At 35.1% G+C, this 27,363-nt stretch overlaps 1 protein-coding gene across 1 annotated transcript in view; it reads right to left on the bottom strand.

Annotated features, from left to right (window-relative positions):
• Nucleotides 1-1,218: 1,218 nt before the first annotated feature.
• Nucleotides 1,219-27,363, bottom strand: part of Stx7 (syntaxin 7) — a 44,738-nt gene continuing 18,593 nt past the window's right edge. Inside the window, exons 3-10 of the mRNA XM_026380845.2 lie at nt 12,367-12,436; nt 10,237-10,330; nt 9,287-9,424; nt 8,396-8,448; nt 7,775-7,871; nt 6,803-6,875; nt 5,060-5,142; nt 1,219-2,535 (exon numbers count right to left, since the gene is read on the bottom strand). Coding sequence (XP_026236630.2) covers nt 2,443-2,535; nt 5,060-5,142; nt 6,803-6,875; nt 7,775-7,871; nt 8,396-8,448; nt 9,287-9,424; nt 10,237-10,330; nt 12,367-12,436 — 701 coding nt within the window. The 3' untranslated portion in view covers nt 1,219-2,442. The remainder of the gene's footprint in view (nt 2,536-5,059; nt 5,143-6,802; nt 6,876-7,774; nt 7,872-8,395; nt 8,449-9,286; nt 9,425-10,236; nt 10,331-12,366; nt 12,437-27,363) is intronic.

Here is a 27,363-nt window from a genome sequence, read left to right as displayed (position 1 = left end):
CTCTCTGGTAAGTGGATGCTGATCCATAATGGAGGGGATGGGGGGGGGCATGGGACAAAAGGAGGAACTTTGGGCAAAGTAGAGGGAGAGAAGGAGAGCGGGTGTGAGGGCAGGAAAGATGGTAGAATGTGATGGACATTATTATCCTAGGAACAGGAACATGTATGACTGCACATATGGTATGATGCTACATGGTGTACAATCAGAGAAATGAAAAGTTGTGCTGCAATTGTGTACAATGAATCAAAATGCATTCTGCTGTTATATACACATAATCAGAATAAATTTATAAAAAAGTTACTAAAGTTCCTGTTTTAAATCACTAATAAGTGTTCAGTTAAAATTAAAATTATTTATAAATAATTATATCTTAAATATACCAAAATTATGCTAAAATATTCATTTTAATTTTTTAATTAATTTATTTTGGTACTAGGGGCACTTAACCACAGAGTCATTGCCCCATTTTTTGAATTTTCAGACAGGTTCTTGCCAAATTGCTTAGGGCCTTGCTAAGTGGCTGAGGCTGGCTTTGAATCTGTAATCTTCCTGCCTCAGTTTCCCAAGCTGTTGGGATTATAAACATATACCACCATGCCCGGCTAAAATATTATAAGTGCTTTTGTGTTATTGAGAACTTACCATGAAGTAAAGGGAAATAAAGGTGGTTGGCCTGTATGAGAATAAGCATTTTTCAAGTATAACTGGTAAAAACTGATATGTGGATGCCACTGAGACTTTCATATAGTTATAAGACTGTAGGGTAATGCATGCAACAGCGCGTGTGCTTCTATTCATTAGTAAAGAAAGACCATGTTCAGCAGGCCTCATGGGACTGTGCTGACCACCGGAATAGATGGTATTTGTATAAATTTTCCTGACATCACCCACCCTGTTGACTAAAGCAACACAAAGTCTAAAAGTTCCAATCACTCACCAACAAGTTCTCTGTAGAGTCTTTTTATGGAAAGAACTGAGTTTTGCTGAGGGCAAAGTTGCTTCTACTTATTAGTGATGAAACTGTTCATGATTCCCCCCAAAAAAAACTTCAAGTCAACTGGTAATCCCAAAAGATGCAGAATGGAATGGCTACAGGGTATGTGGTTTTACATCTCCAGTGTTGACAGTTCAGTGAGGACAGCACCAAAAGTGTAAGGGAAGTGTAAGTCTCTTGGACACAGAATCCCCATAAAATAAACCTACCCCAAAGACCTTTGAAATCAGCTTTATTTGTTTGCAAGGATACAATCTACTTAGTTACATAATATTTTGTTTGTTCTCATTTGAAGTCTCAGAGCTGTCATAGTAAACACTGTCTTCACTACCAAACTGCTATAATAAGAACATTATAAAATACTATAAACTAAGAGAATCCTCTTTACAGTATTCAGATTAGTGCATTAAAACAACATTGATTAGAAAAGGCAAGTGAGTTAACTGGCAAACATCCAATTCCTTTTCTGATGAATAATGGTATAAAATGGAATTCAACATAAACAATAAATTTTAAGTTTTAGGTGATCAAAAACAACAACGGTGAAAAGTTACTTCCTAAAAGTAATTTTGATCCTAAAATACATATATAACCCTTATTCTATAGGATACAAGGAAAGGAGATAATTACCCACAAAACCAGACAGCATTAAGAAAGCTGAGTGGAATAACAAGTAGAAATCTTTAAAACAAATCAGAATAGATATTAGTAAGGATTTTCCATACCTTTCCTCCAAATTATGTCCGACATTTAGAGTAATTACACTTTCCCTAGTAGACATCAGACTTAAATAGACGGGATGCGAAAACAATCTATCCTCAGTATTTTCACTATGCAATCTACAGCAAATGCTTAATATATACACATCAGATACATGAGAGATTCAAGGACATTATTCATTGATTTTATTCACAGAAACCAAGGGTCTTAAAAGAAATCCAACAATAACAATGAAATCGAGAAATTGTGCTGTTGTGAACTAGAAAAACAACCCCATAAAATGATAGGTTAATTATGTAAATTCTCCAGAATTATTTCCTCTGCTGGCCCAAATCAAAATTAAATTTGAGATTTTTTAATCAAAATATCATAAATCAAGTGCATTTTATACAGTGACAGGTATGAACAGAGCACATATACCTTTAAATGTACTAATTCTAAAACTGAGTCAAATAGAGTAAATAAATTATAAATGCAAGGCATATACAATGTGGGCAGAAAACTAACAATTACTAAATCAAAAAGTATGGAAGTTTCACCAGCAATATTTAGAAAAAGTTTCAGTATTAGAAAATATCAGATTTAATCTAAAGGAGCCCCCTGCCAATAAAAATAAGTATGAGAACCATCCTTAATGCAAGAACTTTAAAATAATAATAAAAACATGATTACAGGATCTTCCTACATAATTTAGACAATGTAGTGCAATGGTGTGTTCCTTTTTAGTTTTAGCTTGTCAATCTCCATATGATGACACCGATAATCAAAGCTCCAATGACAAAGATAAAAATGATGATGCACAGGGTTTTTCTGGATTTGCGCTGCAGGTGCAAAAACAAAAAACATGTTTACAGATTCAGTGGGGTGTCTCTATGGCAACTGAAGATAATTTGGTTCATTTCAAGAGTAAAATCAATGACAGTTTATTGACCTCAAATTTCTGGCTGTGTTTTGTTTCTCAAAAATCTCTACAACACATATGGCACTATTATTTCAAAAAATATTATTGAATTAATGCTATAAGTCAGGGAGAAATTTTTAAATGTCAGTCATTTTTTCTGAGCACGTGATTGGGCTTAAAAAAGATACAGAGTTAAGAGATAACAGCTTACCTATAAATGAAAACAAAGAACAGCTTAAAAGCTTATAAATTTTAAAAAAATTTATATCAAATAGCTGCTCTAAAATATGAGTTCTCTGAAAATATCAATCAGCAAGCATAAATGTTTGGCAATTTTTCCTATAGTAAATTTATTAGTTTGCAAAATTGTTCCCATTCTTTAATATTAATGGAAATTATATTCCAAATCTCAACACACAAATAAAACACCAAAAATCTAACAAAATTATAAGTTGTCATTCAAAATACAGAAGTTAAGAATTTTGTTCCACTCTTCGTTCCTGGCTCTGCTGTAGATTTCTGTATTTCTTTAATGGCTGTGCATCTCACACCAACATGCAGGAATCCTTTTTCTTACAAAGTAGGAAAATTTGTAAATGTACTTTGTGTCAATTAGCAGTACTATAACATTTACAAAACAATACATGTCAGACTCTGAAATTACCCTGACAAATATAAATTCTTTTAGTATTTCACATATTAAATATTCAATTGTGCCTTCTTTATATGTTAAACACAATTTTCTGAAGTTTTGACATCAATCAGGCATAAATATTTCTCCCAGACTCTACTTGGTTACAGACCCATGTATCACCTCGTCTCAGTCACCTGGGCTTTCCACCATGGTTCATTTGGTGCCCAGAGGTACTTCCCCTAATGTTGGGGAATGAAGTCCTTGGGTGATAAAGAGCATTTATCAACTTTCTTTATGCTCAAAGTTCTATGTTCATGCTTCTAGCCAACCATTTAGAAGCACCAAGGTTTTCAGGGCATAAGTTTAATACCAGGCTTCCAAGTGGAATGATAGGAAAGCTAGCTCCTTTCTCAACACCTGGGCAGTCTAGCCAAGTGTTACCCCTTTGAGACCTGTGGGAATAAAGCCTGGAGGCAGCTCTCAGAGTTGGAGTACAGCCTGGGAAGACATGTGCCTTTCCCCCAGGGTGCATGTAGGCTTGACCTTCCACAAGGAAGAGGGAAAGTAAGGAGGAAAAATCCAAAAGCAAAACAAAACAACATAAATCAAGTCACTGATGAATCCTGTTATACACTGTTTCAGCAGTTATGCGCTAACAGCTTCAAAAGACCCCTGGTATTTACAGATTACCCTGTGTGTATGTGATTCAACTATTCATGAGGGACATCTAAAGTCCACATCAGGAGATGCTGCTGAGCTGCAGATCTGAATTATACACACAATGGTAAATCGGAGACACTGACAGCAAATATGACTGGCTATCACTACTTTCCTCAGCAATCTACATACAGCTTCGCTGTTCTTTCCATGTCATTTATACAGTGATTTGTCCTGTGTAAAAATGGCAGTGACATGAAAGGCAACTGCTAAGTGAGAAAGGTTTAAAACAATGGAAAATGTCTAAGAAGTTGAAAGTATCTTAGGTATTTTATAAGAAAGTAACAAGATCTGAGAAAAATGATAATTATCATGACAAGAAAAAAAACTGGGCTCTAAAAGAGAAATCAAATGCTATTGTGCTATTTAGGGGTTGCCCCAAGCCTGGCATTATACTTGTTAAATATAAAAAGCTTAAGTATAATATGATACATTATTAGTTCATGGTCCTAATATTTGTATAGATGACACAACTTATATTTGACACATAAATATGGATTCTGATTCAATAAAGAAATACATTCATTCCTGGAGAAGGGCAGAATGTGGATAATATCTAATATCTAATGAATAATAACACTCCAAGCTAATAAAATTATTATTAGGATCAGAAGCAATCTTTCTAGGACAGGCATCTCCACCATTAACCCAAATTGCCACTGACAACAAGAAAGAAAAGATAAAAGGGAAGAGTGAGAAATGGAGGGTTCTGGGTTGGAATGTCACAATGATCTTAGAGATGACCACTAGAAAGCTTGGAGCTGTATACTGCCACACTCAGAACTCTTAACACTAAACTTTTAATACTACCCTTGCGGATCACAGTACCTCTGGTTCAACCCTGACAATATCCAGGTGAAAACCAATTTTAAACTGCCTAGCATATTTCCAGCTTCATGAGATTTAAAATTTTAAATCCATGAGATTTAAAAATTAACATCTATAGTCACTCTAAACATGACTGATCTCTGTGTGTGTGATTCTCATTCATTCATTCTCTCTCTTTCTCTCTCTTTTTCTCTCTCTCGATCGCTCTCTCTCTCGCTCACTCTCCATTTCAAGATTTTAGAAAATCTATCACAGTTAACATTACCTGATAATTTGCTGCCCTTGACAGCTGCTGGTTCGCCTGCTGAACGTGTACCTCTGCAGTTTCTACGTTGGCTTCTATGCTATCTTTAAAATAAAACACAAACACACACACACACACATAAAACTGTTAAAAACATACTGATGCTCCATTTTCATTCAAAGTATGAATACATATGCTTATTCTTCAAAGGTGAATAGTAGTTTATCACAAAGTTGAACTTTTTAAGTTGGTTATAATTCTTCCTATATTATTTCTCAGTTAGTCCAAGCAATACAAAAAAATTTTGAACAAAAGAACCCTGATTGTCCTCATTTTAATACAACTCCAGTTCTAACTGGAAGGCCCCCAAAAGAACTATCACCCTGACCTTATCAAATCAGTGTCAGTAAAAAGGGCTTGTCTTAATCTCAAGCTCCAATGCCTGTTCTATCTCAAGACCAGTATGCAAAGCGGGAGATCAAACCTCTTCTTCTTACTACCAAAGATTTTCATCACTTGGGGAAAAAGATAGTACCTTGACTTTCCAAAGAATATCATTTCCTTATAGGGCAACAACAACAACAAAAACGACCCAAATGCTAAAGTCTGGTCCCTAATATACATATATTTTGTTATCAAATTATCATGTTAGTCCTTAATGTTTTTCAGTTTCTTATTCCCTTATCTTTGTAAACCCAATCTACTTTAAAATTTGAAATCTACTTTCAGAGACTGAAAACTGTCATTTGCTCTGTAGCCATAATCAGCCCACCTCTGTGCTGATCCCAGCAGTCCCATTTCCCTATCCTACCCTTACTTTCCCCATACTACTTATCACCATTTACTTACTTTGCTTTTATGTTTTTAAAACTGTCTTTTTCCCCCAAACATAAGATCCATAATGGCAGGGCTTTTTATCTGCTGTTTACTTTCAGTTGAATACTAAATGCCTAAATTTGTGCCTGGACATAGGGCTCAATAAACATTCACTGGATGAATGACTAAATTGTTTTTTTTTTTAATGTTATCCTGTGATTACAGAGGAGAGTAAGAATGAACAAATAATATTTATATTAAACTAATGGTGCAGTATTTCAATTGAACCAAATCCAGGAAAACACTAAATATATCTTTATACATAGGCACCATATTTCAAAATGTAAAAATTATCAGGATCCTGGATCAAAGCTGATAATTACAACTTAAGTGAAGAAGTATTATATCTAAACTTACAAGGAATTTTGGTAACTTAAGAATGATTCTTAAAAAAAATCCTAGTATCTAAATAATCTACTGAAATGAATATACCAAAAGCTATTAGCATGAATGATCAGGCAAATGGCTGCCTATTCTCTATAGGCCAGAAGACAAGACAGCATGCACAATTACAAATGCCCTAAGTAGCCCTAAAGTTTCAAGGCATGATAAGAATTAACTTGAGATAAGTCTGAAAAGAGAGACCTTGGAAATAAATTGGAATGATGTTACATGGTGCCTTCTATGTCTCAGAAGCAGTAAGCCCTGATTAATTTGGGGCTTCTGAAATAAATGAAGCTGATCATTTCAACTACGATCACAACAAGAGGTCTGTTTTGGATGAGATCAAGGGTGACACTTTGTTGTAGAGGTTATGCTTTTGATTCCAGGGAACCCACGGAGAAAAAAAAATGTAAGCAGATTTCTTTTGTAGAGAAAGTTACTACAGGTAAATTACATGTAACTAACTTACACCCACCCCATTATGTCTGCAAGAGTAGGGCTTACCTATCACGTCTCCCTGTTCATGAATCATCATTCCCAAATCTTTAAATATTTCATTAATATCCATAATATCAGCCTAAGACAAAAAGACATATAGAATTATGTAATATATAAAATTTAGCAACCAATCTATAAAGGGAAGAATTTTTTTAAAATATCCAAATCAATATTCAAACATAGGCAATAATGCACTTAGATTTAACATCAGGAAATATTTTATTACAAGCAATCACATCTAAAAAGACTGAACAAAAGCTACTATGTCTCTAAAATAAGGTTGCAACATTAAAAATATGAAGTGAGGCAGTATGGAAATGAAAGATCTATAATAAAAGAAGGGTTGTAGATTTCAAGATACATTTTATGCAATCTGATATTTTTATTATCAAAGCAGTACCTGCTTTGAAGAGTAAATATTCTTATGACATATTTTTAGCAAAAATATATATCAATTGGATAATTTAAAAGAATAAAACTTTAAATTTAATATAAATTTAAAGCCTCACATTAATAAATTTAAATATGCAATGGATTAGTCAAGTTATAAATTTCATTTACTGGATAAAGAAGTAAATTTATTAGAAAATAAAGTTATAAATTTACTTATCTTCAATATATAACTATCAGTTTGCTCAATTTAGGAGTAAAGTTTAAATATTTTATTTAAGCAGGTGGGGCAATTTGCATATTCATTATGGGTCTTAATTTTCCCATCTGTAAAATGGCAAGGATAATGATATAATTAACTAACTAGTTCAGGGAGCTTAATGAGGACTTCTAAATAAGATAATGAACATGAAGAAATTATAATACAGGGACTACCACATAGGAGGCCCTCAACAGACTGTAGTTGTCTTGATGAAGGAAAACTTCAGTAAATGTTTCAATCTTGACCTTTCCCCAGCATTATCTAAGCACTCTGAGCATCAACTAAGACAATAATGCAGCAGCCCAACTCTGTGATGTGAAGCTTACTTCAAGCTGCCTGATAGAAGACTCTCTCTCATGAATAAGGCGGAGGTCATCCTCTGTGATTTCTTCATCTTGCACTTGCACTGGAGGCTGTGTTTGGCTATTAAAAAGAAAAGAATATATATATGAACTGACATTCAAAATAATGGGGCTTATTTTCTATTTAAGAAACACTAAATAGGATACCTCATTCTTCAAAGTCACAGCATTGCTCATTTTTAAAAGTGTTAAAAAAACAATAGCCATATTAACTCAAATTATAGTCATTTTTCATTCTACTCATTATTTTATGTTATATGATTTTAGATTTATTATTTTATTTTTGAAAGCTGTATTTGGCAACTGGGTTTCTTTTTAGCCAACTTAAACCTCATATAAAAGAAAAATGTATACTAAGAATTACATCAATAAATATTTATTTGGATAATTATTTTACATATTTTATAATAAATGCTTTATAAATACTTATTTGGAAATTTTTTCAATTTACTGTTTTCAATTTATAAATAATGTAGGATATTTGTGTTATCATTTATTGAAAGCATTCTACTAGGAACTATAATGTATAAAATTTTAAAAATTATATTTTGATCTATAAACTGTTTTGTATTTTTTTTTTTTTACCTTTCCCAGGATACAAGATTCCTTTCTTTTGAGCCGTCCTCAGGAAATGTGCCCTGCATAATTTAGTAATAGACTGGATTAAGAAAGATCAAAGAAATCACAGACAAAGAAAAAAACTCAACGTTTTCCCTTAAAATAATCTAAATTTATTTATGTATATGGGTTTTCTCTCTCTGTGTGTGTGTGTGTGTGTGTATGTGTGTGTGTGTTTGTAAGGAAGGAGAGAAAGAAAAGTTCTTGTTCCAATTTTCTAGGCCAACTGCTTCAAGTAGTAATGAAAGTTGGTAAGGAAGGAATTCATTAAATATTCTCAAAGGCAAAATAATAAATATTACTTAGTTAAAATTTAATATAATTGTGGAACCTCTATATTAAAGAATAACAAAACAACTTGTGATGGTTTCAATTAAAATTAGATTTTAAAATTAGACTAACTCAATATTCCACCTTAAATCATATTTTCATTTATTTTCTCCAGGATCATACTGATTTTCAGTATTTCTATAGTACATTCGTTCTGTTCACCTCCAATATTATTTTTAAATAATGCAGGAGTAAAGTACTACCTACATTAGCATGTACACAATGGGAAGCTTCAGATCAAGTCACTATGAAAACACTACCAGGATTCAACTCCTAATCTTTTTTGACAAAATATGTTTCTATAATTTTATATGATCTGTAATCTGTTGTTCCACGGCATGAGCAAAACAACCACAAAAATACATAACCCACAATCTTCTTAAAAATAGAGCAGAAAAGCCTGAAAATAAACATTCAAATGTAGATTTCCAAGATATTCACAGATCTTTATGATATATAAAATCATGCTAATGCAGACTTTTATGGGACCCTTTCAGAATATTTCTACCCGTAAGGAAAAATACTTACAGATACTCTGGAGCTGGCTCTTACTCGAGCCACAAACTCTTTCTCTCTTTCAGCAGCTTGTCTCTGGACCTTCTGAAAGTTTGTTAGTGATGTTGTAAATTCAGCCACTAATCGATCCTTTTGTATTTTCCTTTGACGCTGGAAGAAAGGGAGGAAAATGTGTACTAGAATCAAGCTGTGAAGTTCAACAGATTTTGCAATAGTTGTTTTACCACTGGCTGGCTCTTTACTTCATCATGAAATGTGCACTCTCTGCAATTACAGGGACTTACTGATTAACTCTCAATAACACTTTGACAGTATGTTCAAATAACATTTTGACAGAATATTCAAATCACAGTTCAAAGATCCTACAATGCATTTGAGTACTTTCACATTAATACACAAACCATGTATCTTGATACCTGTTTACTGGAGGATGGTGGGTAGAGATTCAAACTCTTTAATGGCATTTACCGTAAGGCAAAATGCCCATTCTGTTGGATTTCTCACCTCAGATTTTCACAGCTGCTAAAACCTGGGTCATGACTTTGAGGTTATTTTCAAGTAGTGTTTTTTTTTTTAAATAAAATCTTTTATTCTTACCTAAGTAATAGCTTAACTTCCATTAAAGGACATAAAAATGTGCCCCTAGGTGACCTCACATCTTGAACAAGTGTGGGAGATGCACAGAGTCAGTCTGAAGGCCTGGAAGCAATTACTCAGGAAGCACTTTCTGGGCACTTACTTAATTATGGGTCAGGGCTCCTACATTGCAATAATTTTTGCTTTATTAAACCACAAGATACTACCTGAGAAATTAAATACAGTTTTCTGTTCCATGAACTAATCCCTAGTAAGTTATTTTTTGTCCCCTCATTTCCTTTCTAGCATCACAGTTCAAAGACCCTACAATCATTTTGACTTCTTTCACATTCAACACATCAACGATGTGTCTCAAAGCTTGATACCTGTTCACTGGGGGTGGTGGGTAGAGCTCCAAACTCTTTAATGTACTTGTCTGTTTCCTTGGCAAGTTGATTAGTATACTGCTGCTTCTGTTGCCTGAAGTGAGAAAGAAAACATGCTTTACAGCCAAAGAACTCATATTTTTTTTTAAAGCTACAATTTTGCCACTTGAATCAATGCAGATGAACAGATTTAGAAAATATCTCTTTTTACCAAGTATTTAAACTATTTGAAGTAGTTTTATAAACTGGTTCTAAATTTCCTCTATCAAAAAAGAATTTTCTGATCCTACTTTTTGGTAAACATTCAGCAAAAGTTCTTCATTTACAGGTGACAATCAAGCTTGCAAAATAATATCAGTAGCCTTTTAGGAACACAAATGACTCCAGTGGGGAGGGAATTTGACAGAGAGATTTCTGGTTGTCTGGTCCTCTATGTTTGAGGTACTGAAAGTGTAGAAGACTTTTTTTTTTTTTTTGAGTTTTTTAATGTTTTATTTTTTAGTTTTCGGCGGACACAACATCTTTGTTTGTATGTGGTGCTGAGGATTGAAACCGGGCCGCTCGCATGCCAGGCAAGTATGCTACCACTTGAGCCAAATCCCCAGCCCCAGTGTAGGAGACTTTACTCTGAGTCCTACACCTGGGAAGTTGGCTGTTGCCTTTGACTTATTTCCCATATCTTACATACATGGTGGTCTTTCCTAATTCTTTATATGGACATTTATATCCTCTAAATGCCTTAAAAAGGGAAAAATACATAATAATAGTACAAATTTACTATTATTTAACTTGATATGGAAAAAGTAATAGCATTTTCTTGTAAAGGGAATGAAACACAAGAAAAGAAGTAAATTATACTTGTGTCTGTATCTTCCTAGCTAGCTTATAAGGTACAATTGTTAAGAACTTTGACACTGAAAAAAATAAGCTGTATTAAGTTGATGCTTTATAAACATCAGTGCTCTCATATATAATGCCATGTATTTTAAACATGGACTGGCCACATTAAAGAGAGACTGAGAATATGTCTAAGTATAGATATCTGTAGGGATCAACAAGAATTATAACCTATTTTTATCTCTACCAAATTTTGAATCTTGGGAATGGTATTATGGTCAAAGTTCCAAAAGGACATAATAATAATCATATCTATATACTCATAATTTCAACAATTAATTCTAATCTTAATACTATAACTGTTAAGAATTGTGCAATTCCATTCCACTTTACTTTAATATTAGATTTGGAGCATTTTTACCATGCTGACAGCTATCCATTACAGAAAAATAAAATATCAATTATAGACAAGTATAAATTTTTCAGGTTGCACTTCTTAAAAAATATTAATTGCTATTACCTACCTTTGAATTTCTCCTTATTTGTAATTTTCCTTCTGTGGGTACTATTATTTGGAGATATCATTTATTACATATATGCTACATGAAATCTGTAGCTATAACAACATTAAGGACTTAGAGTCAGGTTCTGAATAATGTTGGGCAAATCATCAAATACCCCAAAGCAAACTAGAAGTATTTATTTTAATCTATCTCATTCTAAGTTTGTACAGTTCAGAAAGATGGTATGCATAAACACTGTCAACTCTATAATATGTCACAGACAAATATTATTATTTCCATAGAGCATATTAATTTACTGGAACATGTATTACACAACTTAATTATAACTTTCATTTAATAGATGCTAACACTCTGAAATTCAAGGATATAGGTATAAACTTTTGGGGAGACAGTTCAAATAACTGGATATGTACCAGAACCAAGTAAAAATCTCGTCACTGCATGGACTGTTGACTGTGGGAAATAATCACATCAATTGAGGAGCTTGGAGGGTAATTTTTCAAAAGCTATGAAACCAACCTATTTTAAAAATGTAAGAAAAACTAACCAAAGAAGTTTTGATTTGATAGAATAAGCCAGATCTCTAAAATAAAAAACATATGCCTTTCTGGACAGGGAAAAAGAATACATGATAGCTTGGTCTGGATAAGGCTGCAAAGACACCTTTTTAGTTTTCTATTTTTTCCCAGTAAACACATTCTACAAGAGCCATATAATAATAGAAATAGCTTTTCTTTTCATTTCTTTTCTTGTTTAATTAAATACTTACAGCTGTTGTCTCAATTCAGGTGAATCTTGAGGTGTTCCAAGTTGATTTAGGCTCCTCTGTATTTCCACAGCTATTATAATGAAAAATAAAAGTGTAATTTTTACAAATTATTTATTTCTTATTATTTACAAATGTTAGGGCTACAGAAATAATCAAGTTAGAAGCAATTAGGTAATCTGGCAGTTTAAAAAGAAAAGGAAAGAGATAATGATATACAACACTGAGAAGAGAAAGAAAAGATCAGTGGTTTATTCAAATCTAATTAGTAACAAAAATGGATTAATTTTGAAAGAAAATTGAGTGGGAATGTAAACATGTGAAACTGCATTTATTATAAAAAAAATAATATTTTCCCTACTCTATCAGGACAGCAAATAAATAAAATACCACACAGACTTTAACTTAACTTTACTGGCATAGACTTGTGAGGCTTAAAACTCATGAAGCAAGTAACTATGACAACTGCATATTTCATTATAATATAAAGTGAATGGATTATAGTTTGTAAATGAGGAAGGAATGACAAAATTAGAAAAAAAATCACTTTTCAATTATTACATATTAACCAATTCAGGCAAGGATCATTAAAGGACACTAAAATCAGAAGATATTCATTCAACTTCAAATTATCAAAGACACAGATGACATTTAGAAGATAACCTCATCATAGATAAATCTGTTGTTTAAAACATGATCAAATTTAGCACCAAGAACAGGATGCACAGACATGGTCAACCTTCTGGCCTGACGCAGGAGAGAAGTCACAATATGACCTCAGTATTTTGCTTGCCAAAAGTTTGATCCTGAATCTAATAATGAAGAAGAGATCAGATCAATCTAGACTGTGAGATAATGTACAAGAAAACTGGCTTGACTTTCAAAAATGTCAATATCACAAAAGAAGAAGAAAAAGACAAAGAAGGCAGTGAAGTGTTTTATTTTTACTGTGTTGCTGGTCATTGAACCCAGGGTCTCACACAGGCTAAGCAGGTGCTTTGTCATTGAGCTACATCCCCACTTCCAGAGGAGCTTTTTAAAATTAAATAACTAAAAGACTGAAACACCCAAAAGGAACTATAATTTTTTTACTAGATTCTAAATTTTTAAAAAAGCATTAAAAAACAGTATAGAAACTGGAAAAATCTGGATATATATATAGAGAGAGATATTAAACAAAAGTTGAAAAACATCAACAATTTTTGTTGAACCCAGGTGAACCGTTCATTGTACTATAATTTTCCCTTTCTCTAGGTTTAGATTATGTACATAATTTAAGATGAAAATTAGAAGATTCATATTTTCGTTAGGCCCATACTTCATAAGTTTATGATCACTGCAATTAAAAAAAGGTTCTTTACAAATTCATATTTTTATGAATATTATACATAAAAAATGCCAAGAAGAAATAAGTTGAAAATTCATCTTAAAGAACTTTCTCATTTCCAAAAGAACTAGAGAAGAACAATCCAAACCACCCACTGTTTTTATTTAAAATGAGTAGTTTATTTATAAAGCCGAATGCTTTAAACAGTCATTATTTATTTATAGCATCAAGGCAATGATAAACTATTCTAAAATGCAGGATAACTTTTGTTCACTGAGTATGAGACAATAAACACTGCTTTCAAGTTAAAGTGGAAAATACAAATATTTAAAAGGTACTGTATATAGCTACAGTTATTCAACATTCTGCTAGATTCTGAGGAATTTCTTCTTGCTTTCGGGGGGATCAAGTTTGTTTTTGTGGGATGAGAAATTTTGTGTGTTGTGTTTAATGTGTGGCTGCTTATAATCAGTTACATATTTCCCTCTCAACCTTAACAGATTTTCCTGGAATACCTTATGGGACTTACAGCTTTTATTTAAAAAACAAAAAGATGTTGATAATACAAAGTGTGATATGGCTCTCTATACAACAGAGGCATATTTATCTCCATTCTAGAGGGTTTTTCTTCTATAAGAAAGTCACATTATGTAACCCTATTTCACATCATCTAGCAAAATAAATTTATAATGAATTATGAATTTAAATATTAAAAACTGAAAATAAATTACTACATGTAAATATAAATATGTACTTCTCATGTGATCTGATGTATGATCTTGGAGTTGGGAATACAATATTAACTGAACAAGATATAAAATAAAAACTATCAAGGTTCTGACAAATTTGACCACATAAAATTTTAAAATGTTATGTGAAAAATATGCACATACATTACAAATATATATATTGTATAACCTGTCTGTGTATACATGGGAGAAAAATAACTGTAGACTGTGATGAAAATCTAATACAGAAAAAACTCCTACAACTGGTAATAGAAAAACAACTCCATTATAAAATGGACAAAAGTTATAATCTTATAGTTTATAAAAGGCAAATAAACATAAATTCCACTGATAATCAACTTTTCACCTACCAGATTGGTAAAAAATTAGGAAAAGAAATGAGTATGGCTGTTACTACAAAATCAAAAGACTTAAAAACAAAAGTTAGAGACTAACAATCTAGTAGAAACCGACCAAGCAAAGGAACTTCCATATTTATGAATAAATTCAATAGCAAAAAAAAAAGATTTAAAAAATCGTATCAGTCTTGGAAAGAAAAAAGATAAATGGAAAGACAAAAATAACTATAATGTATGGTATACAATTATTCAGGCTTTAAGAAGTAAGGAGAAAGAACTGCTTCTGGTAGGCGCAGTGGGATCCTAAATCCATTACAAGGTAATTTCCCCAGTTTCTCAACAGATACTCACCCGTCCCCAGTTCTCTTCCATACTCCCTGAGAAACAGCACTTAAAGGAAGGAAGAGACCACTGGGGTCCTTAGGGATTCTGTTATGATTTGGACTTGAAATGTCTTCAAAAGTTCATGTGTTGAAGGTTTGGTACCTAATCAGAGGGGGGCCTTTGGGAGGTCATTAGATCAGGAGGGCTCTGACCTCCTCAATGGATTAATCCACTACGGATTTATAAATAACCTTATGGGCTATTGCGAGATGGCAGAAACCTCAGAAGGTGGGGCCTCATGGAAGGAAGGAGAACATGCCTTCAAAGGATACATTTTGTTCCCTGCTCTCTTCCCCCAACCCCTCTACTTGCTGACCACCATGAGGTGAGCAGCTCTTCTCTTCCATGTTCTTCTGCCATGTTGTACCACCCCACCTCACCATAGGCTTAAAACCAACTGGGCTAGGCAACCATGGACTGAAAGCTCTAAAACTGCCAACCCAACTAAGTGTTTTTTCCTTTGAAGTCCTTTATTTCAGGTATTTTGTCACACTGATGCAAAGCAAATACACTCACTTGGACAAAACAGTAAATTAAGAGCAATACCTAATCCTAGGCAATTGCTCAGAAATGCCACTGCAAAGGAGCCAAGGAGCAAGGAGTGGTGATGTCTCTGCAGTTCCCATCTAAGTGGACTGTCTGGAGGATGCAGATGGCTAACAGCCAAAGCTAATTCAGATGGTGACTCCAAGTGCAAAATGTGATCTGTTTACTAGAACAGATCATTGCCATCTCTGGAACCTTGTATACAACTGCTGAGTGGATAAAAAAAATGTGGCATTTATACACATTGGAGTACCCTAAAAATGCTGTACCCTAAAAAAATAAGAGAATGTGAAAGGAATATGCTAGACTTGAATGAAACTGCTGTGAGCCTTCCCAGTCTTATCTCAATGTTATAGACCTACCCACTCTCTGTAATATAATTTAGTTTTCAAGGATATTAACCACATCTCCTCCTATGGGACCTTATACTAGCCCAATATACTGCTGACATCTGCTTTTAGGACCTAAAAAGCAGAAAACAATATGAGCCATTAGTGCAAGGATGTAAACAGGCCAGCAAGAAAAAGATAAATCCTATGAAAACACAGACTCTGGTTTCAGTAGTGAGGAATCTTGGTCGACTAATCTGTATTAGCATTGCCATTCTCCTGCAAAGTATTTTCTATGCATTCTCAAGTACAAAGGGAGAATATTTCACACTATTCCTGTTATGGTTTGGATGTGAGATATCCCCTAAAAGCTCATGTGATAAAAAATTCAGAAATGTTCAAAGGTAAAATGATTAGATTATGCGAGGTGTAACCTCATTAGTGGATCAATGTATCGGACAGATTACTAATTTGAAAGAAATACTGTGCTGGGTACTAAACAGAAGCAGGTGGGGTGTGACTGGAGGAAGGGGGGGCCACTGGGGGCATGTCTTTGGGGTTTATATTTTGTCTCTGGAATCTCAACCTTTCTGCTTCCAGTCTATCATGAGCTGAGCAGCTTCCTCCACCACCTTTCTTCTGTGATGTTCTGCCTTACTTCAGGCCCAGAACAATGTAGCAGGCTGACTATGGGAATGGCACCTTTAAAACCAAGAGCCCAAAATAAACTAATCCAAGGTGTTTTGGTCATAGCAATGAAAACCTAACGAAGCCTCAGTCCTTTTCTGAATGTCCCTAAAGTTACCAGTTTTGACTTTAACCTCTCCAAAAAGAAAAGGCTACGAAACAAATTGAAGCAGTGGAAAAAGCAGCTCTATCACTTGGCAGCTCTATCATTAAAGACCTAGATAGACCAATGGTAGACTGTGTAGTTATCAGAACACTGAACTACTAGGGCCAAGTTCTAATGGGAAGACCATAGGAATCCCTTAAAATCTGGTTACCAAACCATGCTCCCTTTGGCAAGCCCATGTTTTCTTTATAAGGATTAGTTCAGTACCTTGCTATTGAACCCTGGAATAAAGGAAAATATACCAGATAACCAAGTGACCTGAACTGCCCACCATGAATTAAGTGTTATGGTCTATGTTGGCATTTCTTTCTATATTTCATTCTCAGTATATCAGACAGTCCACCTCTAACCAGCTCCTACAGTATCTGTTCATAATAAACTACCTATGTTGTAGGAATAAAAGCCACCTATAGATTCATGAACACCAACTTTCCTTACTCAGACAAACATGACTACTGACACTACTGTATACTAATATTTAGCAATCACAATCAAAAGTATACTGGCGATTAGGATGCCTGCCATTCTTGAGGGGCAAGATGATATGTCCCTTCCACTTTAGAGGAGGCAGAATTTTTTACTCACTGAAATAGTGCTACTCTGTTTTTTAAAAATAACTTTGTTTTATTTAGTCATTATTATTATTTTTATGACATGTTAAGGATCGAATTCTCACACATGCTGGGCAAGTACTTTACTACTGAGCCACAACCCAGACCTTCTCTGGGTTTTTGTAATGCTTATTCTACCCTTCCCCCACACTTCTACCATTCCTAATTCCACAAATTAATCTCAATAATGACATCCCACACATGAGTGTTTCAGATCAAGAAATTACAGAGAAAAAAATAATGGATGTTTTAAGGACAAAGGGATTCACTGATCTCCATTATCTAGAAGCTGCTGGACTTCTAGAAGTGTTTGATAGTCCATGAAGATTCAATTATAATGCCTCCCAGGGAACAAAAATCTTATGATGCTAATGTGCTACACTACAGGATCTTTATATTCTCAAAGAACCATTCTAAGGTGCGACTTCACAAATAACCATAAAAAAGCTTAGACTTGAGAACTAAAGGGTGAAAGTAGAGCAAAATGCTTCACAATTCCTCCTAATTCCCCATTTGTAATTTTCTTCCATACCTCAAGGTGACTTAGAGACAACACTCATGGGAATGTAGTTATGTCCCCAGTGAAGCAGAAGCTAAGACCCCATCTGGCCACTTAAGGTCAAGGTAGTATAATGTCAACTGAAGTCATTATTAAGAGGAAATAAGGGTATGCCCATACAAAAATAAGAGCGGGGGATGTAAACCTCAGGAGATGGAAAGGGGGGAACCCGATAATACTGCCATTTTCAATCATAACCATCAGAACCACAGAGCATGTGAACAGGAGCAATAAATAGGAAACCAAGACTGAATGTGTGATTTATCCCAATCGGCTGAAGTGCTGAATAAAGACAAAAGGAGCACGGAGTTATTACTATAACTACTATAGGAGAAACTAGTAATAAATACTGCACTGCAGCCTGTGACTGTTTTCTTTCTTGCCTCACAATGTATATATTTAGATATCTTAACTGTGTTGACTTCCCTATCCATTTCCTCTACTGTTTCATATGGGTTGTGTTGTTAGTGGCTGCACTGACTTGGGGTTTAGCCCACAGGCTAAGGAATACTGCAGTTCAATCTGAAAGAAGATAATAGATGGATTAAAAAAACACCCATTAGGCTTTGTACTAGACAAACTGAATATTCTTTAGTTTGCCCCCCCTCTTTTTTTTTTTTTTTGAAAGAGGAGAGGAATTCTGGTTGTATGACAGAGTATTAGCATGTTAGCAAGGTTTTGTTTTTTTTTTTTAAGCTTAAGAATGAAAAAGAAGAAACATGTTCACTGTAGGACACAAAAGAGATAAACTATAACGGTCACATTAATACCCCAAATTTCTATAAAATTGGGATCTTGTTGGTTATTATGACCAATAAAATGTAGCATCACAGACCAGTCTTTGGAAGGGAAAAAAACGGTTGTTAAAGTAACAAACCTGTTTTAAGAGAGTCTCTGAGCTTTGTATGCCTTCAGTGCAAGTAATTCAGGTGATTAATAAAGACAATAGTAGTAACTACCACAAAAACAAAATACTAGACTCATATACAAACTAGTTAGTGAGCAAAAGCTGGATTTACTCAGTATTATTTAGGTTGCATAGATATTGAAATTTCTTACAAATCAAACGCTTTGGCTAACAACCTCATTTTTCACTCAAACATTTGTTTAAATAACATGATGCCTCATAAAATAAAGACTCTTAGGAATGCAACCATTACATTATTGCCTAAAACAATGCATCTATTGAATGAGTGCTAGGTACTTCTCATGAATGCGAACAGAAGACAAGACCCTACATTCATGTAGTATCTCATCTGTAAAAGGAAAGAAAAAAAGTCACAAAATCATATCCAAAGAGAAGGTAGTAACAATAAATAAAATTAATGTTATAAAAATGCTCCAAACACAAAAGAACCTCTAATATAGGTGTCCTAAAAGAGTATAATTTGCAAAGCTTAAATGGAGGTTGTACTTGCATTGAGTTTAGAAACAGAATACTTCAGTTTGGAAATTCAAACATTTTTACCATACTGAGATATAAGATATAAGACTACCTAGTAGTCTCCACAACTAACAGGTAAACTCCTTAAAGGCAAGGACTATATTTTATTTATTTTTATGTCTTCTGAATTTACCATACTGTTGATTCTCAATGATTATTTTTATAATAGAACCATAGTAGAACATTGGAAAGATTAAACCTAATGTAAGAAATGGCATGTATTGGTCTATACCCAAAGGACTTAAAATCAGCATACTACAGTGACACAGCCACATCAATGTTTATAGCAGCTCAAATCACAATAGCTATACTATGAACAGATGAGCAGATAGAAAAAATGTGGTGTGTGTGTGTGTGTGTGTGTGTGTGTATGCATGTGTGTATGTGTGTGGCCAAGCAGAATAAATGTCTTCCATTTCTTTAGATATTATAAAACAGAAATATTCCAGAGACATCTTTTTACACACACACACACACACACACACACACACACACACACAAACAGAATATGACTCACCCTTAAAGAAGAATGAAATTGTGGCATTTGCCAGTAATGAATGGAGTTAGAGAACATCTTGCTAAGTGAAGTAAGCCAATCCCTAGAAGCCAAAGGTCAAATGTTTTCTCTGATATGCAGATGCTAACTTACAATAAGGGGTGGGGCATTAGGAAAGAATAAAGGTACTTTGGATTAGGCAGAAGGGAGTGAAGGAAGGGGAGAGGGTATGGGGGTAAAAAGGATAGTAGAATGAACTGAACACTATTATCCTATGTACATATATGATGATGACTGGTGTGAATCTACACCATGTACAACCAAAAAAAGGAGCAGTTATACTCCATTTATGTATGACGTGTCAAAATGCATTCTACTATCATGTATAACAATAAGAATACATTAAAAAAGGAAATGGCATATATTTCTAAAACACAAAGCATAAATAAGAGATGAATTCCAAAAAATAACTATGTGGACTTGTTATTCACTCAAGGTTTACTGGGTGTCTGCTAAGTGGCAGGAACAGTGGGAGGTTTTTTAACAAGAATATTAATTCGGCAGTGTTCTTTACTTGAGTAGGGCTACACTTAAGGAACAACTAAAGGCTTTGTTTGATCAGCTGATAAAGGCCCTATGGAAACATAAAGGTGAAATCACCAAATCAAATTTGAGAAAAAATATCACATGGCATTAGTTTAATCCTATTTTACAAATAAATTGGAAGCATACTCCAATTTCTTGATATATTCAAGAAACTGTAGCTACTTTGTAGAAGAACTGGGATTAGAATGTAGACCTTTTGGTTTTCAAAACAATATTTTTCAATGTGCTGAAGGAAAGAGAATAAAAGTCTTTTAAAAGATTATTTATAATCCAGATATGTGATAGTTGCCAAAGCAAAGAAAAAACTAAGTGTGTCTCACTTTAAGAATTAGTCATCTAAAGAAACTGGGCTTAGATCTTAGATCTTCAGGGTATTAACAGTGTACAAGTAAATTTCATGCCAAGCAGTGGCGCATAGCATCCTTCTGTCCAGCTGAAACAAAACAATAGATAAATGTCTTCCCTTTCTTCAGGCTTTATAAAACTTAAAGATACCAGAGACATCATTCTACACAGGACTAACATTGCCTTCCTATATGAGGGTCAGCAAATTACGGACCCTGACGAGCCAGCAACCTAGTTTTGTACAGTCCTCCAAGCTAAGAATGGGTATTATATTTACGGATTTAACAAAAACCCAAATCAATACCACTAACAAAATGAAGACTATGCAAGAGACCATATGTCTGAAAATATAAAATATTTAGTAATTAACCCTTCACAGAAAAAACTGGCTGCTCCCTGTCCTGAATTATTAAAAATCACTAAACTTTATATTTATGAACTAGACTCAATATGTTAAATGTACTAAGTACTCATTGTATTATTAGCACTATCTGCTAAAATATTTATCAAGCTGCAAAATTTTCACTGAACATGCACATATACTGAGTTGAATCTCCGTAATTTTCAACTTAGATACAGAATCAGTTACTTTTTCATTATGTCGAGTTGCTGTATTACCACTCCATTATTTCATTATTCTCCAGGATCTGGAAGAGTAAGAATAGTAAGATAAATGTTTCAAAGGCTATTTTCTCATATCCCAGTTGACAAAGGTAAAAATATCTGAGAAAAATGAGCCGAGAAAAAGGAAGACAAGAGGTTTCTAGGCAGACGACAAGCAGGATAGTGATCTAGAAAACTAATAATCCTCCTAGTTTCTCTCAAAGTCTGGTCTTTATGGTTCTGTTGCATTATCTTATCTGGGGTGTTACATATGAGTTTTAGGATAGTTATATTCTACTAATGTGCAGACATAAATTCAGTTAAAGAGAAAAATTCACTAAATAGGAAAATAAAGGAATAAATCTAAAATTATAAAAGGAACTATTAATTTTATCTCTATGAAGTAATCAGATTCTTGAAGAAAAAATTATCTAATTCACAGAAATAAGATCAAATCAAGATATACCTTTATGAGACTACAATGAACAAATTATTTTTGCACTTTCTACAATTTTGAACCCATTCTCACCATTACTCACTTTCGAGAGGAAATTTAAAGAATATATTACATTTTTCAAAACAGAAGGATTTTAAAAAACACTACTTTTGAGGCATGCTAAAAAAGTATTACTGCTTCCTCCAAAATGAAACAGTTCCATTTCTGGCTCTTCAGCAGCAGCAGGGAAAATCCATTCAGTTCCACGTGGGTCTGCTGCCATCTAGTGGAGTAGTGATTTCTAGCTGTCAGGTATAACAACACTCCTGTAATCCCAGTGGTGTGGGAGGCTGAGGCAAGAGGATCACAAATTCAAAGCTAGCCTTAGCAATTTAGCAAGGCCCTAAGCAATTTAGTGAGACCCTGTCTCAAAATTCAAAAAAAAAATGAAATAAAAATAAAAAGGACTGTGGCTGAGTGGTTAAGCACCCTGAGCTCAATCACTGGTTAAAAAAATAAAGCTTTCTAGCAAAGAATGCATGTGTATATGTGTGTGTGTGCGCGCGCGCAGGTTTTACAAACACACACATATATTTACACATATATAATTATTATAATGCAGTTACATATAGTGAATGTCATAAGAAACAAACTCATATCTTTGTTTAGGTTCAAATCTTCCTTCATTTACCAAAAATTCTCCGTTTCAGAGTTTGAGTATTAAACAAAGTGATATATGTGTGAATATATACATTCTGGAAACAGTATAGATCTCTATAAGAATGAAACAGGTTATTACTGGTAAATTTAGAGTTAGAATTCAGGTTCATTAAAAAGCAAAAGGTGTAGAGGAAAATACATTATTTCAAAATATCAATGAGTTGAAAATAAATCAATTATTAACACAAAAAAAGTCAATTATTAACAACAACAAAACAAATGAACTTTATGCACTTATTTCATGTATCAAGAAAAACTAAGAAAAGTAAAGTTCTCAAAAGCAGTTCACAAGTGAAAACACTTTATAGAAGATCTGAAAGGCAGCTACTAAAATAATTGTGCCTTTTTTTAATGAGCTATCTCCTGCTCTGTCTTGTGACCAGAACAGGAAGAAGCTTATCTTGCTAGTGGGTAAAAGCAATGATGCAAACTGTGAAGACAGATCCTCTACAGTGTGACTCTAGGGTGGAGAAGCTCATTGGGGAGCCTCTGCCTCCAGGGACCCAAGTCCCAGTTTATTGTGCTTTCACTCCCAACTCAGAATCCCTACAGGTAAATTCAACTTCTGTAAAGCAATACTGAATTTAGAATGTGCTTTATTTTAAGTTTTTCATTGGTTTTCTTCCCAGATACTTCTAAGGCAGAAAAGTATACACGTTAACAAAATGTAAACTTGGGCAGCTTAACACCTATTGTAGATTAAATAGTTAATTCTGAAGATATGATTCTTTACAATAAAGTACAAAACAAGTTATCTGAAAACTGTGTGTAAATAATAATCTGGGATTTTAGGTGGCCTGGACATTACAACCTGTCTCTCTTAGCAAAGATATTCATTGCTCACATTTTATCACACAGACCTGCTCAGTTTACCTGTTCTGAGGTAGACTGGAGCAGCCTCTGCAGAATGTAACTGTGTAGGAGAAAACAGGCAGGGACATGGTGATGGTGAAGTACCTTGCAGTTCTGCAGCCCTCCTGGTGCCACCTATGGCCCAGGACATCCAGGAGCTTCCTTCTCATCACCCCTTATATGGCCCCAAAATTCTGCTATCAAAGCAGCTGAAGATTAGCCATGTCACAAGTGCCTCGATATATGTGGCAGTGATTCTCAAACCCTTACCTCATTCCCAATTTCTGATCAGTTCTCACTGCCAAGATATTACTATCTAAATGTATCTAAAACACTGAATAATCTGCTTCCATGGGAACAGGGCAGAAGCTTGTGGTTTGACGCTATCCCCATCTTCCCTCTGCAAACAATACAGAACAGAGGGAGCTGGCTGGAGAACAGTCATGAAAACTACATTTTTATAGAAATTAGAAAAATATCACCAATGTGGGGATATAAATATGGCCAAAAGGAAAAGAAAAGAGCAGATCTTAAGCAGTAAGCCTGGTGGTTAGGCAGGGAGTAATGGAGTTGCAGAGGGAAGGAGGTGAGAGACAGAACTATAAACGGTCACCAGCATTCACTATAGCTTGAGCCTCCCTCATCTGAAAATCCAAAATCTGAAATGTTTCAAAATCTAAAACTTTTTGAGTGGCAACAAGACGCTACAAGTGGAGTGCTGGGGATCAAACCCAGGGCCTTTTGGGTGCTAGGCCGGCACTCTACCACTAAGCTACATCCCCAGCCCATGCACAAAATTATTAAAAATATTATATAAAGTTACATGAAGGCTACTGTACAAGGGGGTCTATGAAACATAAATGATGTTTATGTTTGACTTGGGCCTCATCCCCAAGGTATTTCTTTAAGAGTAAACAGATATACTAAAATGCAAAGTCTGACATCTGAAACACTTGCTGGTCCCAAGCATTTTGGATAAGGAACACTCAACCTATAGCAGAGAGAAGATCTCACCCTGAGGGGGAACTGACGGAAGCAGGGCTAAGGAGGAGTGGGCAGTCTGCCAAGGCAGGTGAAAAGAGGTCAACAGACCGCTGATGTGATCTTTCTCTAAAAGAGGGCAAGGCCTTGCAAAGAAGTGGCTGTGCATTCTGGGACTCATGAGGTGATGGAGTGACTTTAGGACTGGAGGGGGAAGCCTCCTGCACCAGGTGAGGTTCTGAGAAGCAGAGGAGGAGAGAATCAAGTCCCTGAGGACAGTACAGAAAGAGGCCAGAACAGAGTCACAGGAATCTCCTGCCTGGAAAATCAAACTCATTCCATTTGAATAAAAAGGAGGAATAACAACCTCACAAAAGATCACTTTAAAGTGTGGAAGAAGTGGTAAAACTCCTACGGGATACACAGCAGGAACAAGGCTGCCACAAAGTGGATAAACTAAAAAATATAACCCAATACACCCACAAAATTTTTTCCTTTAAAAATAAACACAAAAAAATTGACACAATTGAAGTTTTAAAGGATGATCACAAAAGAGCTCCTAGAAGACATGGACAGATAATAGGCACGGGTGAAGCAGAAATTAGAAGAGCTCAGGAAAGAAAAAGAAAAGTGAATTCAGACATGAAGACCAAATGACGAGGAGCACAAGACAGATGGACACACTGAAAGCACCAGGCCCTCTACACCTTCCAGGGCAGCTGTGGTCATTTTGGTTTCCTGGCCTTGGCCCTCACCCTGGAGACCACAGCTCTGGCCCACTGTCATTGGTTCCACTGCCTGTCTTAATTCTTAGTGCTGAATCCTTCAACTGTCCTGGTCTAGTTCTTTGCTCACTTCTCCCCAGAAGTCTCTGTCTCCCTCAGTCACACGCTCCCAGGATACTTTCTCATCACCAACAGCTACACCTCAATCCACAATCCTGATTTCATGTGGGTCACTTACAAATTATTATCCCATGCATGTCCAGATCATTAACAGGGACACATGGACCACCCAGCTACCATACATTGGTCCTGCCTCTTGTCCTCACCTCCCATGTCTTCACGGGCTTTCTGACTAAACTAAAATTCTGCAGTCTGCCACCATATCTGTTCTGGCCCCTCTCCCTCTGTCCTGGCTACTGACAAATCTAAAACTACGCCTCTCTTCTCATACACCATCATCATCAGCTCCAATTTTTATTCCATCCAAGTTAAAAGTGTAAGTCCTGCAAGGCCCTACCCAACTGGACCCAGGCTCCTACTCTCCCACCCCACCATTCCTCTAGTGCAGCTGGTGAACTTCCACTAGGGGCCCTTGTACATGTTCTTCCTGTGTAAAACGTTCTTCCCTCAAATTCTGCAGGACCCATTCCCTATTTCCTTCCAATATCTGTTCCACTTTCAACTCCTCAGTAAAGCCTGACTCCCCAAATATCCTCTTAATAAACACAGTCCCCTCTCTAGCAGAGAAGTACCTTTTGGTCTTTGTGGTGTTTCATAATACTTAATATCCCCTAGTATATTATATAACTGACTTGCTTATTTTATGTCTGTCTTCCTTCACTAAAGTCTCACTCCATGAAGACAGGTATTTCTGCTTATCCTATTCACTGATATTGCTAGTATTCAGACTGCTTGGCACATCATAGGTACTTCATAAATACTCATGAAATGAATGAATGAACACAAATGCATAAATAAGCCCTGGGGCATAATAAGATATAACTTAAAATCATAATGCTATGTCAATCAGACTGTCCTGAGTTCAAGTATTAGCATTCCCACAATTGTATGAACTTGAGCCACTGACTTAACTGCTCCAAACCTAATATATTGTTTTTTTAAATCTTACCAGATACTGGAAGATAACAATGTACCAAAAAAAAAAAAACACATAATACCTGATATAAGGAATAGAGTGAATAGTTAATAAAAGAGCAGGCTGGGTGTAGTGGCACACACCTATAATCCCAGAGGCTCAGGAGGCTGAGGCAGGAGGATTGGTAGCTCAAAGCCAGCCTCAGTAACTTATCGAGGCCCTAGGCAACCTAGTGAGATGGTGTCTGTAAATAAAATATAAAAGGGCTGGGGATGTGGCTCAGTAGTTAAGTGCCCCTGGGTTCAATCCCTGGGACACAAATAAATAAGCATTAAAAAATACTAGTTTAGATGCCTTCTAGAAAGAGACTTAAATAAAGCAGGGAGTACAGGTATTACAATACAACTAAGTTCACCAATGTATCTGGACCTCCTGTCTGACTTTCTACCCACACCTGCAGGAGGGCAGTGCTCCAAGCGCTTACATTAAACAGGTATAAACTCGACTTTGCTAAAGGCTTCTAGACTGTGAACTAGAAGTGGATCTCAGCAATGACTGTGCACATTATCTTTGACTTCATATGTGCCGATGACCAATACTCAGTATGATTAATATGTTATTCCACTGATGATTCCTTCAAATAATGATAATGGTATGTCACCAGAACAAGAAGGAAGACTCGGGAAATAAATGCACCTGGACTCACAGGACAGTATTTTGTAGCACATCTGGGTTCTTCCAAAGCAATTCATAAGCAGAACAATTAACCAATTGCCTTAAGAAAAACCCTGTTTGCAATAGTATAAAAGGCAATTAATTATTCCTTAATAAAAATATTGCTTAGGGATTAGTAAAAACATAAGAGAATTAAGGAAATGAGGACAAAAATTGTCATTTCAGGAAATCAAAACTAACTAGCTATGCCTAACTTCTGCAGTCCGACTCTTGCAACAGTGCCAAGCCAACCACAAATACAAGGGGGTAAGCTCACAGGGCAGCT

This window comes from Urocitellus parryii, chromosome 8, assembly GCF_045843805.1.
Source record: "Urocitellus parryii isolate mUroPar1 chromosome 8, mUroPar1.hap1, whole genome shotgun sequence".
In the NCBI taxonomy this organism is placed as follows: Eukaryota; Metazoa; Chordata; class Mammalia; order Rodentia; family Sciuridae; genus Urocitellus; species Urocitellus parryii.
This window is presented reverse-complemented; position numbering and strand designations above follow the sequence as displayed.